Here is a 17,344-nt window from a genome sequence, read left to right on the forward strand (position 1 = left end):
AGTGATGGTGAGTTGGCTAGTTTCTACTGCAGAAATACTTAAAAAAGTGACTATGTTTTTATGCCCAAGGAACACAATAGTCGACTATCATCTGTCCTAAGATTGTTTGCATGAAATAACACTATTATGAGTCCTGGTCTTTGTCTTGGTTCTCTTTGGGAACTAGAGTTTGGACATCATGTTTTTCTCAGACAGGAAACGTTTTCTTCATCCACACCTAACGTGAAAGCTAATCTTGTACAGTTTGTGTCTGATTGTGCATCTAGCACTTTTACATCAGCATCTCTGGCAGCATGCTATAGTGAACATTTTTTGGAGACTCCTTTCAGCATTTTGCATTTTTCTTTTTGATTAGCAGATATTTTGAATGTCTTCCCCTTGTAGGCTAGTTTCAACAGATTGCAGTAGCTAAATTCACATTATTTTAGGGCCTCTTCCAGTGCTCTGATCAGACTAAACTAATCAGACTGCTAAAAATACAGAATAATGATGTTATCATGTGACCCGGGTCTGATAAACCTGTTTATGATTTCTACATTTTATTAGGAATAAATTGTTGCTGTGTCTTGATAAATCATCACCAAAAACTGCATTCTTTATTACATTTTACAGTAATTCTTAGGTTTGCATTGGTTTATAAAGTCTGTGTCACTTGAAGTTCTCACTATTCTTACCAGAAAATTCATAATAAACCATTTTCCTAAATATGCTACTTTACTTCATGTATGTTTACCTGTTGTTTATAAAAAAAAACTTTTTGATTTATATATTTGACCAATTAGACCTTTATTATGACAAAAGAAAAGAATACAATACAATACAATGCATAACAATACAATACAATAGAAAATCAATTTATTTTCCCACAATGGGGAAATTCTGGTGTCACACAAATATAGATCGTAGAAAATTTATAAGAATAAAATAATACTGAAGAGTTAAAAGGATAAACAATAAAATACTGTACTCTAAAGTGTTTTGACAATATAAAAACTGTGCATCTGGAGAATAAATAACCAAGATACAGCTATGGACATTTTTACAGTAATGGATATTTGAAAATAGCAGCAACATGAGAGAAGTGCAAAATGACAGCAGCATGTTATTTAACTGGCTATGGTAGAAACTGTGCAAAATCAGCATGAATGTAACAACGTACTGTGGTTGTTGGGAACAGTGGTGGTTATAGAGTCTTACAGCTGCTGGGAGGAAGGATCTGTGATAACGCTCTCCAGGGCATTTAGGATGCAGCAGTCTGTCACTGAAGTGTCACTGAAGGAGTTTTCCAGTTCTGCAACACCTTTTGTAATCTTAAGATAACAGATATTAGTTGTTAGGTTTCCCATTTTGTTATGAATAGAAATGTCTAAATGTCTTATGTGCACTTTTAAAATTAATATAATTAAAAAATTTTAATTTTAAGATAAAATGTATATTTTAAACATCAGCTATCTAAAAAAAATAAATTCTGAATTTATGTTGTGTTGGAACTTTTAAGTCATTACAGTTAAATTATTTGAGCCGCTGGAAAGAAAACGTACCCAATTTGGATAAATATCATAATTCATATTGTTTTATAAAGTACCTGACCTTGTAATATAAGTTAGTGATAAACTCGTTTATGAATTATGCTTAATATGTAAAAATATTTAGCATTAACTTAATGTTTTGTGTTTTTTGTTTTGTTTTGCAAAAGCAGATACAGAGGAGAAGTGACCATGGGTATTCTGCTGCGAGTTTTCTGCTAACAGAGGACAGACAAAGCGGGGTGACTGTCCACAACCCCCACAAGCTTCAGTTTTTCGGGCAAAGAACAAACAAAAAGGAGAAAAAGCAACCGGGGTAACAGTGAGAGAGGCAAAAGAGGAACAACAAGCGCAAAAAGGAGAGAGTGAGCAGGTGAAAACAGTCGATGGATGCTGTCCGGATCGAGGGGGCAGCAAGTTCTTCACTGACGAGGAAAAAAAAGATTTCAAAATTGAGTCGAAGGATAGAAACTCGCCGTCAGGTAGGGGTCAGTCTGCATGCTGCGTTTTTTCCTTCATAGACATTTTTTATCTGCATCAAGTGAAACGATTTAATTGTAAAAGATGGTTCCGGTAAAACAGTGGTTTGCTTTATAAAGCATGCTTGCATAATCCAGAATGGCATGCATGCAGTAACTGAGTACTGTATGCTATCAGTGCATGCTCAGAAGTTGGTTCGTTGAACATAACCCCCGGATAGCAACCACCTATGAAATAATGTCAAAAATAACTAATCTTTTGTGCATGTGTTTAAGCATTCCTCTCCAGCTCTGCTGAATGTGATGTGGAGAACTGTCCTGGTCATGAATATGTAGTAGACAGAGATTGGGATGGTGTGTGATCTGCTCTGCTCCGCATCAATTCAGTCTTGTTAAGCAAAGTCAGCAGAGTCATTAAACTCTTCTCCAAGGACGCATCATATGGTCCACTCTCACACCTCCCACACCTGCCTCCATCTCTTGTCCTTTCTCGTCTCATCATCTCACTTCTCATATCAGCCGCCTGCTTATCACCCTACCCACTGCTTTTTCAGCTTAACTCCGGTGTCAATTACTGTAAATCCTCTCCTGCTCAACACATACGTGTCTGTTCCCTAGCTGCATCTTTGAATGTCCACTCTTTCCATCCTCTCCCTAACTTCTCCTCAAGGCATGGTGTGTGAGAAGGGGATCCAGATCCTTCTCACCACCGTGGGGGCATTCGCTGCCTTCGGCCTGATGACGGTGGCCATAGGGACGGACTACTGGCTGTATTCCCGTGCCCTTATCTGCAACAGCACAGCCAATGTCACCCAGGACGATCCCCACAACAAGGACAAGAAGGACCCCGGGGCACTCACCCACTCGGGGCTGTGGAGAATATGCTGCTTGGAAGGTAAAGTAAGAAATTGGTGTTGAAAGGTAGAATCTGGTGTTATTTTAGTTTTTGCTTAATTAGGTTTGCTGGACAATATAAGCAAATACAGATATGATAAACTTAAATTAAATGAAAAACTTAAAGTAGGTATTTATCACCCAAGTAATACCATCCATCCACATACAGTTTGATTTGTTTTTGCTTTGCTGTTTCTCACATTTTTAAGATCTTCAAACCAGGTACACATTTTTATTAACTTTTTAAGGTTAGGTTAGGGTTTCCATCAGCTCCGCTTGACCTAGCTCTACTTCCCCCAACTGGTTTTCAAATATATCCTTTACTGCTTTTCCAAGACCATTACTGGCCTTATTCGGTCCTGCTAAGGAGTTGATGCAATTAAAGATGAGAAGGGAGGAAAAAAGACTGTAATGGCACTAAAAACGCAGTGATGGAAACATTCTAAAAATGGAAGGATTTGGTAGAGCTAGGCCCATTGGAGTCAGTGGAAAAGGACGTTACAGGTCTTAGTTCTACACTTAAGTCCGGTTTATGTTTAACGCATCCACAAGGTCCAAGTAACCAGCTCCTACTCCCTATGTACTGTGTCCAGGCAGCCTGAATTTTCACACCAAGAACAATCCTTACTTGAAGAGTTGCTTATGAAAAAAAAAAAAATGGGGGACAAGCGGCAGCTTTAACTAGCAAGAGTTTGCAAACATAACATCTAGAGGCATCTTGTAATTAGGCCCATAAATATCACCATGATCAATAGATTGTGATTCTTGGAAAGAAATTACTGTCAATCTTGAATGACAGAAAGAGACGTTTGAGATGTTGGAAACAGCTGTGTTTTCTACCACTACTACTTGTGTGTTGTAGGATTATGGTTTGTACTGTACACACTCCTTGCCTTGCCAGCAACAATGAACCAACTCATTTCAGTTCTAATTTCCAAAAGAAAATTAATGTAAGTATCCAGTTACAATCTATTACAAAATGACTGATGCATCTCTGTTCTTAAAAACATTGGATAACTTTTTGAAATTTCACATTTCTTTCAGATGTAAATGATTTAATGTAGAAAAAGAATTTTCAATTACCATAGTTTTCCCTCTTTGATTCTATTTGTTTCTGCAAAGAGGGATTAAACTCAAAAAATAAGTTGAAGTCATGGAAGCATCTTAGAAAATAGTAGTCTCACAATGATAAACAGTTTTCATTTGTCTTTGTTGCATGGTGCCAGAGTTACAAGAAAACAATTTTTTGCATAATTGCATTCTAATTACATGACACTGAAGCGTAACCTCCTCTCAAAACAATCTATTACTCATCCTCTTTGATTCAGTCTGCATTTATTGCACTCTTCTTCTGATTCAAAAGGCTCTGCTCACTCACTGATTTTGGATTTAAAAGAGTCAGTTGATACAAAAACTGGCAGCAAACCACCTCTCGATCTGCAGCTTATTACAGCAGCACAAGCTGCTAATTTATTATACATACGAGTGCCTGGCTGGAGCTCAACAATGAAGGCAGGGATGGAGTTAACAGTAAAGCAGCTACAGTCAAAAGGTTGAAGTGATCTTAGAGAACTGTGCCTTCCCTCACATCCAGAAGCCTTCCTGGTCCCATAAAAGTCATTTTGCTCTTCTTTTAAAGCATCTCCAACTCATTTTGAGTTTGGTCATTGTACAAAGCTAATTTGTCCTCATTGCTAAGCTTCCTGATAGCAAAGCAGCCAATTAGAGATAAGCTCAAGCCCTTGCAGCTTTGCTGCAGTGCAACCCCCACCCTCATCTTTCATTACCCCACTCTCCCAGTTTCTTGCTTCTCCATGCTTTGTCTCACTCTCTAAACATTACATTTCATCTTTCACCGCTTCTCCTGTTTTCCTCTCCATAATTTCCTCTGCCATTCAGTCCTTTCTCTCACATTGCAGTGCAGTAAAGCTGACCGTGCTTTGGCACAGATTGGAGGTCAAGTATCCTTGATGTCTGTGGAGTATTCAGCAGAGACAGATGCTCAGTGGTCGTGCAGTGATGCAGTGAGGTGTAGCTGTGGTGGAAATGCGGGACAGGATCGCTTTAAAAGATTTATGTCTGTGGAAGGAAGATGTCCTGTTCTACTCTCCTTCATTTACAGGTTTCTAATAGTGGGGTGAAAATGAAAAATACCCAATTTTTCTCATCTATGAATTTGAATGAAATCGTTTTGTAAAGTAAATTTATTTCAGTAATTAATCTAAAAAAGAAAACAGAGTAATTTATTTCAAACATTTATTTCTGGTAGTGGCTTACAGCTAAAGGAAACTCTAACATTCGAGTTCTTAGAATAGTAGCACATAAAGATAAAAAAAACATATTTTTTCTATCAAAATAATGCCTGACTAAAATGTATCTCTATGAACAGTTGATGGTTGTTTTTTCTGTGAATTACAGCATCAATGCAATGTAGCATAGAGGCCATGAGTCTGTGGTTTGATAGCAGTCCCCCTGGATGATCTGCATGGTTGGGACTAGAGTCTTCCTATCAACAATACTTTCTAGATCATCTATAAGCTTTAGGTCAGGCCATTTGCTGTTCAATCAAGCACAATAACACCATGATCATTAAATCCAGTATTGGCACTAACAGTGTGAGAAAGTGCCAAGTACTGCTCAAAATTAAATCAGTCTCCCCATAAAGCTTTCCAGCAAAAGGAGGTATGAAGTCATTTAAAAGTTCCTGGTAGATGTCTGTGTTTACTTTGGAATTCAGAAAACACCAGCTAGTTGACATGGCACCCTAAACTATCAATGACTGTGGAGACGTCAAGCATTGTGGAATCTTTGTCTCTCCAAATTGCACCACTGAGAAACAGCCCAGGGGTCTAATTTATCAAGCCTGAGTACGCACAAAACAGGCCTTGAAACTTTTGTACACAGCTTTCCATCCAACAGTTGTGATTTAAAACTAAGCAACAGCTCTAGACAAACTTGTGGACTATGCGGACCTTGGCGCCAACTCTGACCCATGTGTATTTAAGTGTCTACATGCTCAAGAATGATAAAAGTCGTGTTGGATGACTTTTGGTAAACTCTTTGGCAAAGATGGCAGTTAAGTGGCAGCATGACCGGTCAGTTCCAGCTGTGCAGGTGCAGCCTACAGTCTCCACCTCTCCATCCTCCATAACCACCATCCCAGCATTTTTGGCAAGAATAATTCAGACACTAGCTTGGTTGAATATCTGCCGTCTTGTATACCAAATCGAATTGTTTTTGTATAATCACACAGGCAACTTGTATGTACTGATAAGCCTCTGAGCTTATCACCATTATAACCCCCTCTACTAACATTAGATTAAACAAAATGTGCTCATTGTAACATTAGGCCATTTACACAGGTCAGTTTCACAACAGGGTAAGGAATTGATAAACCACCTTTTATCAGAAACGAACAAGACTGTACCCATTTTAAAGCCACTGCTACCAAGAGTTTAAAAAAAAAATATTAACCTTGTTCAACTAGAAATTATACCAGAATTAGCTTGGTGGCAGAAATAAACAGTAAATGACTCTGAAACTTGTCAATATGAGCTTGTAAGATTTGTCAATATTATGAAGGGACTAAAAATCCAGGCTCACAACGGGCAGATCATTTTCATAAAGATTTGTTACAAACCAAACCCAAAGAACTTTCAGAGGAGGACATCATGTCAGCCAGAGGAATAAACATAAACACTGTCAACTTTCCAGAGGCTATGTCATAAGTAGATTTAAGAGTAGATGGTTTCAAAAGCATCATGATCTCTTTTGTTAAAAACTATGCAATCAGCCTGTATGAGGAATCACTAGCACATATAGGAATGACTGAAACTAGTAGAAGCATATTGTCTATTAGAATAATAGAGAAAATCAATTTTTTACTGTTTCTGTTTTCAAGTTCTCACTTAAAAGGTTCTTATGTAGATCTGTTAATAGAGACGGAAAAAGCAATTATATTTTTTTATGGACTGTCGATATGTCGATGGGTTTAATCCTGCATATCACAGGCAAGGGGAGTGGTGGCCTAGTGGTTAGGGCATTGCGTTTGGATCCCAGAGGCTCTGAGCTCAAGCCCCACTCCCTCGAACTGCCACTCTGAGTCCCTGAACAAGACCCTTAACCCCCACACTGCTCCCTTTGCACTGGATGATGGCAGCGCACTGCTCCCCAAAAGGAGGGGTTAAATGCGAGTGAATTTCATTGCTTTTTACTTGTGACAATGTAATGACAATAAAGTTAAATTCTATTCTAGTTAAGTTTCTAGATTTGGCGATGGCAGCAACTTACTATGAGAATACTGTATGTTAAAAACTGAAACCCATCAGAGTTTGTGGGAAGATGGAGGTCATTGGTTTATTCACCCTCAGTTAACACCACAATACTCAGGTTTTTATTAGTGAGAAAAATAAAAATCCACATTATATTTTCCTTTCCCTCACTTTTACAATTTCCTTTTGGTTGGTTATTAAATACAATTTCTACATTACACATAATATGATAAGATGTAAACATTGGTAGGAATACTTTTGCTGTTTTGGGGCAGGATCTGATAATGCGAGCTAACTGAATTCACGCTCCTTTGTACCTACGTCTGCTTTTTGTTGGTTTTTCAGACTAGCCAGTGGAAATAAAAGATCAATGAAAAAGAGATCAGCTTGTCTCGAATCTGTCAGTCTCCCTTCGTTTGTGTCTCTTTGTTCGATCATTTCATCACTTCTGTCTCATAATCCATCAGTAACTGTTTTATGCGTTTGTCTTTCTGTCTTCATGCAAGACTTGGGTAGTTATCTGTCGGACTGTGTGTATGCAGACATAAAGAATTTTTTACTAACCCCTTCTATCTCTGAAAGCAGCTCCTGTAACTAGTATGAGTTCTCTAAAATGCTGAGGTGTGCTATATGCAAATCGTTAAGACTACGGTTATAAGTTTTTTGCATTAGCAGGACTAAGGTCACATTTTTCTTCCCTTATTTCCCAGGAGTGAAAAGAGGAGTGTGCTCTCAGATAAATCATTTCCCAGAGGATGCAGACTTTGACCATGATGGAGCAGAGTACGTCCTACGTAAGTCAATACTCATGTATCAGAAAGAGATCAGTAACTCAAAGATGGTTTTACGGTTTTAAAACAATTATAACATGATTATGTATGGGGCTATTTCAAACTGCCGTTACAATAATATATTATTAATTAGCACATTTAGCCTAACATTACCTGAATTGTGGGCCAAACAGAAAAGAATAAATCAGACCAACTCTGATCAATTCTATTTAGCCTTCCTGTTCATTTCTGCAGTCTTTACTCTCGCCAAATTTCTAACTTCTCTGTTTTCTCGCAGAATTTTAAACAGAAATGTAAATGTTTTCCTCATTTAAACTGAAAGTAGCTCGCTTTGGGTCTTCTTTCCTCGATAATTTCCTCCACCATGAATAATTTTGCTGCTAGACCCTTTTTTTTTGACATTCCATCAGATCAAAGTCGTAGCACACATAAGCCATGTAGACAGCAAATGTTCATCACTGCTACAGAGGTGACCTAACCGCAACTAAAATGTCCCTGGAATAATTAGACAGCAGCATTGCTTAATCTTATGCCACTCTATCTAAATGGTTTAATTACTTTTTGAAGCTTATTAGGTGAAAGTAAAGGTGAAACTAAAGGCATGCCTTGCTGTTCTATTAAGCTGGCTAATAATGGAGAAACTTTGTTTTTTGTTTTTTTACTCAAAGAAGTGACATTTCACCCCTGTACCGTATCTATTAATATTAAGGGTAGGTCAGTGTAATAATTGGCTTCTGGGAAAAATAACATCTTGTCAAAATTGCATGTTTCATCACTTTGGTCTTGGATTACATGCTGTATCAAGAGTATGAGGACCTTAAAAACAACACATACTCTGAATAATATTACAGGATTTTATGTTTTAGTATTTCCCCTTCACTTACTTATGCTTAGGCAAATAAAACATGATCAATAACAGTTTAGGGCTAAGCTATAAGATTGATCAAAATGCAGTCAGCAGCCTGTTTGCACTATACGTCTCTTGTATCAGATATAAATAATGTGAAAGATATGTGCAAAAAAGTAGTGTATTAAGTGGAGAAATTGGGCTTTAAAGCACTTTTTCCTCAGAAGATTATGTCCCAAAGAAGCACACAAACAAACATATGACAGTGTGTTGAAAGGCAAGGGAGATGGGGTGCCCTAGTTCGCACTCAGTGCCCTGCAGTCATGTCTTTCTGCTCTGTGATATGCTACATGTGAGCCTGTGCATGCATAAAGCCTTTGCTCTGTTTACAATGCTGCAGAGGCATTTTGCTGGCATTTAGGTGGCATTTTCTCTCCAGTGGCCTAGTTGTCCTAGATGAGAGAAGAGTGTTAATGTGTGTGTATGATTCTGTTTGTGTTTATGGTTAGCTAAGCCTAAAGAAGGAGCTAAAGCCAACATGAGAAGATTTTAATTCAGACTAGTGTGTAGATTTGAATACTTAATGTAAATGTTGATTAGGTTAGTAGACTAATCTAATCAAGTTTGTCTACTAACTTGATTATTTTAGTAATCACCAACTCACTAATTGTTTAGTAAGTTATTTCAGCAAATATATATATTTCTTTTTTGTTCCATGCTACATTTAGTTAATTGTCTTTCATAGGATTTTTGAGGGCTTTCCTAAATTTGTAATAGTGGTCTTTCAGTCCATATTTATTTATTTATTTAAAATAAATGTGTGTATTCTAATAAATTAAACCTACTTCTTTGTTACTAAATGGATGTCTAGTGAAATCAAATTACTGTTGTGGATTTTCTATATTGTTTTTATGTCTGATTGATGGAGGCATCTCATTTATTAACTTTTTTCTTTATTTTCTAAGGGCCAACAAGTAATGATTTTCTGTTAATAATAAAAGTGATTACCAGATGAAGTTCTTAGAAATTTCTTTCTTAACGTAAGATTTCCTTTCTAAACATTTGAAGTTGCACCTGTTACTGTCTTTACACTATTCTTCATTTTTTGACTAAGCAGCTATTTTTCAATTGGGCAACTGTTAAGAAAATGACATTTTTACAAAGTATTGGTGGCAATAGCACTGGTTTAGTAGAATCTTGAGATCAAACTTAAAAATGAAAGGTCGCATGAACCCTTGGTTAAAAAGATTATTTATTCTTACATATTGTTATAGCTTATTGAATTAACTGTGTTCATTATTTAGCATTATTCTTATATTTTCATTAACAAGATCATAAGAGTTGCTCCCACTTATCATGATAATTGAGAGGTTTCAATAATGGTTTTACTGAAACAGGCTTAAATAGCTTCCCTCCTACTGAAAGAGATGCTTTGGTGAAAAATTAAATATTTTTTTACTAAAAATGAAAAGTTATTATCCTGACATTGCTTTTCCTGTGCTATGAAAAAATCTATCTGTCCTTCTTACACGGTTCTTGAGTTATTTGTTATTTTTATGTTGGGATTAAATGGTTAATTAAGCAACTTCTCGAGCTTTTCAAAGACATTTTGGCCAAAGAAAATACAACAAAATAGTTTTCAGATTTTCATTTCAAGGGAAAATTCCTGACAAGTATACAGTAGGTCTGTATGAAAAGGTAAGAGTTGATTTTCAAACAAAAGCTTGTTAAAGGTAATACTGAACAAAGCTATTCGTATTCACTTCTTGAGTGTTTTTACTATGTGAGGAACCCAGCTACCCAACTGATAGGAAGTCCCATCTACTGTAGCTGACGTCACCCACAAAAGAAATACACAACAGCAGTACGATGTCAGAGGAGTCATTTTTCAGATTGGGAAGGTGGTGATAGAGATCGATAAGTAGAGGTTTTGAATAAATGCTTTCTAGTACTAAGAAGAAGTATCATGCAAATTTCTCACTCTCTCTCCCAGCTTATCCTCGAGCTGTCGATTATGTAACAGATCATTCTATAGGGCACTGAACATAATAGAAGGGGGAATATATGACTTGAAATCTATTTAACATCTCCCAAATCCCAACCAATAGCACAGCTGTTCTCTGACAGTGCAAGAAAAAGGTTCTATTTAACTCCACAGATAAGGCTGTCCGAGCTTCAAAAAACTTGAAGTGTACAACAAGCTTTAATTATTAACGGTGTGGTCAATAACCAATCAAAACAGATGGTCATCATAATTTTGTAAGCAGCAAAGTGTGCTCAGTGAGTCCAGAAATTGTTATTTTGAACTATAGTAAAACTGACCTGAAGAAACCACTTACCAATTGTTTTCCCCTAAAATAAAATATTGATGCTGTTTATTTAACCCTGACACATAGATGAGTATAAAAGTTTTATTTACTTTTTTCTATAAGACTAAAGACTTTAATCTGTCATCTTTATCATGTTTGATGCTCACCATTATTTCTCTTTTCTTTTTTAGGGGTTGTCAGAGCTTCCAACATCTTCCCAATCCTTAGTGCCATCCTGCTGCTGATGGGTGGGGTTTGCATTGCTGCTAGTCGTTTCTATAAAAGCAAAAGGAACATCATTCTTGGGGCAGGAATCCTTTTCGTAGCTGCAGGTAATGGAGGAATATTTTTATGATGAGCTTGCAGTAAATGTCGATGAAAGTAAATTAAAGTAATTTACATGAAAATCAATGCTTTCATGCATTTGCACACACATCAGATTAGCCAAAAGATGCTGGCTACCATGATAGCATGCAACATAAAATTGTAGTATTTTGAAATGATACTTTTAGGACTTTGTTGTCTTGGGTTTTTTCTGAAACAGATGACAGGTACAAGATCACAGGAACTGCAGCTTCTATATTTTCAGAAGCAAAAACTTAGGCATGGAAAGGGAATTGAAGGGGTTGTCTATTCAGTTCACTTCAGTTTATTTACACAGTGCCAATTCAGAACAGTAGGTTGCATATGCTTGCATTTTGTAGTTGACTCTGCAGCAATCCCTCAAAACTAAGCATGCATGCAGTGACAGAGGGAAAGGAAAAACTCTTTGTTATCAGGAAAAATCCTTAAGCAGAACTAGGCTTAGTGGGGCCTTGGCACAAGGCTGACTGGAGGTTCAAGGAGGCTGGTCTCAAAGAGGTTCCAAAAACCTTTATGACATTTCTGAATTCAGAATCTGTATCTCATGGAGGATTATGACAACAAATGGGGAGTAGCAAATTGGGGTTCTGGTGGTGGCTTTAAGAAAGACTACCAAGAATGTCTTCATCCTATCAAGGGATCACACTTCTGGGCTCTCAAAATCTTATCCTTTGGGGGACCCAGTATGATTTGATCTCTCGCAGATTCGTCTCCTTTTCACCAATCCTGTTCAGGATTTTCATGGATAGGATCTTATGACTCAATCATGAAGAGGATTATCTATGGTTTGGGAATCTCATTTTTGCTTTTTGTAGAGGTTGTGGTCTTGCTGGGATCGTAAAGCCTTAGAACTCAGAAAGAAGGCAAGGTTCTAGTTTTTCTGACCAATATTTGTTTCAATCCTTCCCTGTGGTCATGACATATGGATCATGACAGAAATGACAAGCCCGACAGGGGTGGCAGAAATGAGTTTCCTTAACAGAGAGTCTGAACTAACGATTAAAGAAGAACTCAACATGAAGAGGCTGCATCAGAAGCAATCAGCTCAGCTGGTAAGACATCACAGGATGCTTCTGCCCCTGTTTGGAGGTTATCCAGCCATGCTGAATTTGGAAAGGCTCCAGGGCAGAACCTGAACCCACTGGGTGGACTATATTTATCGCATGTAGCCTAGGAAAACATTGGGATCCTTTATAATGAGAAGGAGAGTGTCGCTTAGCAGATATATCTGGGTTTGCCTGCTGAACATGTGATCCTATGACAAGAAGTTGGAAGACAAATGTATTGATAATCCTTTTAACTATAGGTCTCTTCCGTAATAAGAGTTTCTATTCTCATTGCATTATAAAATTGTCACTGTTGAGAACCATTTTTTTTATAATTGAGACATTCTTTGTTTTCGCCATTACAGGTTTGAGTAATATAATTGGTGTGATCGTCTACATCTCGGCTGCACTAGGAGACATCTCACCGAAGAAAGATGAAGATAAGAAATGGCAGTATTCCTATGGTTGGTCCTTCTACTTCGGGGGCTTGTCTTTTATCATGGCTGAGATGGTTGGAGTGCTTGCCGTCAACATCTACATCGAGAAGAACAAAGAGCTCCGCTGCCGCTCTCGCACCGACATCTTTAAAAGCACGACGCACGCCATGCTTCGCTTGCCCAGCTACCGCTTCCGCCGCCGCTCCCGCTCATCCTCCCGCTCCACTGACCCGTCCCGCTCCCGAGACCCTTCGCCAGTTGGGGGAGGCGGAGGGAAGAACTTTGGCCTGCCCCCCTCTGCACTGCTCTCCCAGGGCCCCATTTCCGTTTCCACTCTGCCCAACCCGCACTCTCGTTCGCACACGGCCCTGGCTGGAGGAGACATCTCTCTCTACACTCTTTCTCGCGACCCCAAACTGGCTGGATTGCCTCCTATGTATGGCACTGTGGACAGGGCCACACTCTACCAGCTCCACAACTGCTTCCCAAAAGATGGAGGCGGAGGAGGGGGAGTCATGATGAGCGGAACGCTGCCTTCACTCAAGTCACATAACCCTTCCAACACTTCCAACTCCAATGCACCAATGGCTAACTCTGTTGCTCCCCCACCATTCACATCTTCCACAGTGGACAGGGAGCGAGGGATGGGGACTCTGGACAGACTGAAGGGAGACAGGGAGAGCAACTCTAACACTCTTAATAGGAAGACAACCCCTGTTTAGAGGGTGATGAGAAGAAAAGTGGTGGGATACTGAATGAGGGAACATAGAAAAATAATAGGATAGCAGATAACTATCCTCCTTGTTCACTGTTATTTAGTCAACTCACTGAGAACGAAAAAAGAAGAGTAATAACAGATTGATAATAACAACAACAATGAACTTTCACAAAATAAACTATTTTGATATTTCAGTGTGCTAGAAATGATTTATTTTATTAATGATCAAATGCAATTAACCTTGGGCTACTATGAAAACCTTTCACATAATTTTTGTGCAATAGTACTGCTAATTTAACCAGAGCATCATTAATGTAAATTGTTGTTGTGATTATTCTCGGTGTTATTACGGGCTAGCTGTCTTTGCAAACACTAGTTTGGAATGAAATATTAAATTTTCATGGTGTCGTTTTCTTTCCATTTTAATTTTTTAGATCTTTATGACTTTTACTGTGAATTCTTCCATGCAGAGCCACTGAAAGCTGACAGTGAGCTGTGTGTAGCCGTGTTTAAAGAATGACTGTGCACAAAATGTTGGAGAATGAGAGCCTGTTTTATTTTTTTAACTCCCATTATGTAGAGTTTTCCTTTATGAAAGAAGTCAGATGTGAATACTGTAAATTGTCTTCCAAATACAAATGCTAAAAGAAATGCAAGCATAACATGAGCAACTGAGGCAGCCGAAAAACTATTGTTAATGTGGGTTTGGGTTTTCTATGGGCCTCTGTTTGTCTTATTTCCATTCTAATCAGTGTTAGCAGTTAGTACTTGTAGCTTTATTGTGTTGAAGATGTTTGTTCTTGGGCATTAACAGAAACCCCCATTGGAGGGGAAAAAAGAAGCAAAATAACATATTTGTACAGATCAGTTTAAGACTGCTTCCTGAGAAGAAAAAAATAATTCTTTTTTGTATAAAAAAGTCCCAAAGTGACACATGCAAATAATCATTTTCAGTCACAGAAAAAAAAATATCTATGTGGGTTAAAATGGTTCGAACACAGACTATAGAGGAAACTTTCTGAAAAAAACTACATGTACATTGTAATTTATGCATATTTAGGGACCAGAGTTCAAGCATTTGGTTAAAGCAGAATGATAGACATGTGGGTTCAATCAGACTTGGCCCTCTGATCTGTCCATATTTAATCAGGTTTTTGTTTTTTCTTTTTCTTCTAATCGCATCTTTACTAAAAGTTCCTTAACAGAGACAAACCCCCCAACCTCCCCAAAGAATCTTTTCACTGTGCTTCCCGTGTAACTGCCGACTCCTGAGTGTGAACTGTTGCTGTTGATGAGAATGTAAACACATGTGAGCTCCTCTACCCTCCCATCACTCTGCTAATCTCTGCTATTTCCCAGGGACCACAGATCCAGGTGGAAACCTGGGATACACCCGCTACATGATGAAATTAAGAAAATAAATGATAACCACATGCTTCCAGAATCTATATGTTTTTAATTTGTTTGTTTTCCTTTAAGAAAAATAATTTTAAAAGGCTGTCAAAACTGCACACAAACAGCATTTATGTGGGCAATATGAATAGTATGTAGTTGAGAATAGATATATCCAGACAAATAATTATGGTTTATCTAAATGTGTGATAAACTCAGACACTGTATTGCACGAGATTTATAAAGAAAAAAATGATAACAGACATATTCACAGACTTTTGTCTTCTGTTCTTTTTTATTGAAAATATATTTTCCACTGTGCAGTGGTGAATTAACATGCATGACTTTACATCTATGCAGGGTGTTTTGCACGGTCATTTTTCAATAAAATCCCAGCCTTTATTTACACTGCACTGATAGCAAAACCTTATTAAAGGCTAACAATTCATTTAACAAAACAATTTGTGTGTTACATGAAAGTGTGGTTGTTTGTGATCCTTTAAAATGAAATTTAGGGTGTTAGACTGCATACCTGCAGCTCCTGGTTTGTCTGCGTCACGTGTTTTTAGATGTGTGCAACAAAATAACTGAAAAACTTGTTCGAATTTATCACATTTAAAATAAATTGCTGATTATCTTCCAGGAGAATATTTTTTCATAGGTTATGATTGAAGACAACTATACTCACCAGTGGAATTATCAATGAATCATCTTATAAACAAAGAGCTAACTTGCTAATGTTAAGCCATCGCTCCATTGAACTGCTTTGATCTGTTAATTTGTGATGCCTAAATCACCAAAAAGATTTTAGAATAGGTCTTAAAAAGCATAAATTAAATTAGCTGCTGTTCTTTAACCATTGGGAGGGTCTAGCCTGCAATCAAACCATTGCAATAGTGAACAGTAGGATTTTTGTGGCAGTATATGGCTGAAAATTTGGAGGCACCTCATATGTCCTGCAGAAGGGACATGATCAGTCAATGGGTTAACTAACATTTTCAGCAGGAGAAATAGGTGGTTTATTTAAATCTGAAGCTGCTAGTGTCAAGTTAGACATTTTGATATAAAAAATATTAAAGCAATTTCTGTTTGCGGCGATATCTCATATTTTCTGAGGCTGGTTAAGCTGCATAATCTGAAGACAGAATGCATAAAAGAGGCACTGCAGCATTGAGAACATTGAAACATGTTTTTAGATCCACACAATCACAACATTAATTTATTGTGATGTTACCAATAAAACTTAAAGGGCCTGATCTTCAAAGATTCAGAATAAGAGGTGCTTTGCAAATGTGAAGATGTGAAATCCAATTTGGTTCCACCCATTGAAATGAGCATATTGTGCGCTTTTCAGGCAGTTTGAGTGTTCATAAAAGAAAGCTGAGGTTCAAAGCTATGGAGATGGAGAAAATTATTATTATGTTATTATTATTATTTTATTATATGATAATACCTAAACATATTTATAGTTCCCCTATGTAACTTATCTTAAAGTACAGCACTATGACAGATGTAAAGGAGTAGAAAATAATACAAACATGCTTCATGCACAGTTATATTAAATCGAGGAAAAAAGACATTCCCGTCATGAGCAGAAGCAAAGACAACATTACGCCATTTTGCAAGCTTTTTTGGAATTGTGTTTTTTTAAACATGCCAAAATAATTAAATTCAGTAATTCTTGTCAATTTGGTTTATTTGTATAAAGATTGTCTGCCATTCCACTGCATTGATTGGTGTCAGGCAATTTAGACTTTTTTTCTTTATCAATATTATTCTAAATATTCTGTTAGTTTTCATGGTCCAAGTAAGTTTGCATGCACACAAAATATGTTATCCTCTGTTATTGTAACAATGCCTCCATTGTGGCAGCAATGCTAACAGATATTGAGTGTCAGTTTACACCCTACTTTCAGAAGTAGGCCTACTAAAAAACGATACAAAAACTGCAGCCATTGTGCCGTTTTTGATTTGGAAAATCTCTTTGCCCTTAATAAATATTTAAATTTGCATATCCTCCACCCATGAATTTTTCCGGTTTGGTCGTTACAATATCTTCTGCATATTGATAAAGGCAAAGACACAAAAAAAGGTTTCCACAGGCTCTTGCATTTGCACGTTTTAAGGCACGCAAACCTTTTGAAGATCAGACCCAAACTGTTTTATTTGACTGCATGGTGAAAATTGCTGCCAAATTTTCGATGAATGCCCATAAATGAAATGACAACTGCTAAATCACAAACAAGGACATTGTTTCATAATAAATAGCCT

At 37.4% G+C, this 17,344-nt stretch overlaps 1 protein-coding gene across 1 annotated transcript; it reads left to right on the plus strand.

Moving 5' to 3' along the window:
• Window positions 1-1,731: 1,731 nt before the first annotated feature.
• Window positions 1,732-16,031, plus strand: LOC107082163 (voltage-dependent calcium channel gamma-4 subunit-like). The gene is made up of 5 exons (XM_015370693.1): window positions 1,732-2,008; window positions 2,676-2,900; window positions 7,881-7,964; window positions 11,309-11,449; window positions 12,892-16,031. Exons 2-5 carry the CDS (start codon window positions 2,678-2,680, stop codon window positions 13,683-13,685), a joined length of 1,242 nt encoding a protein of 413 aa, XP_015226179.1. The 5' UTR covers window positions 1,732-2,008; window positions 2,676-2,677; the 3' UTR covers window positions 13,686-16,031.
• Window positions 16,032-17,344: the final 1,313 nt, after the last annotated feature.

Source organism: Cyprinodon variegatus, unplaced genomic scaffold, assembly GCF_000732505.1.
Source record: "Cyprinodon variegatus isolate N-32 unplaced genomic scaffold, C_variegatus-1.0 Scaffold48, whole genome shotgun sequence".
Taxonomy (NCBI): domain Eukaryota; kingdom Metazoa; phylum Chordata; class Actinopteri; order Cyprinodontiformes; family Cyprinodontidae; genus Cyprinodon; species Cyprinodon variegatus.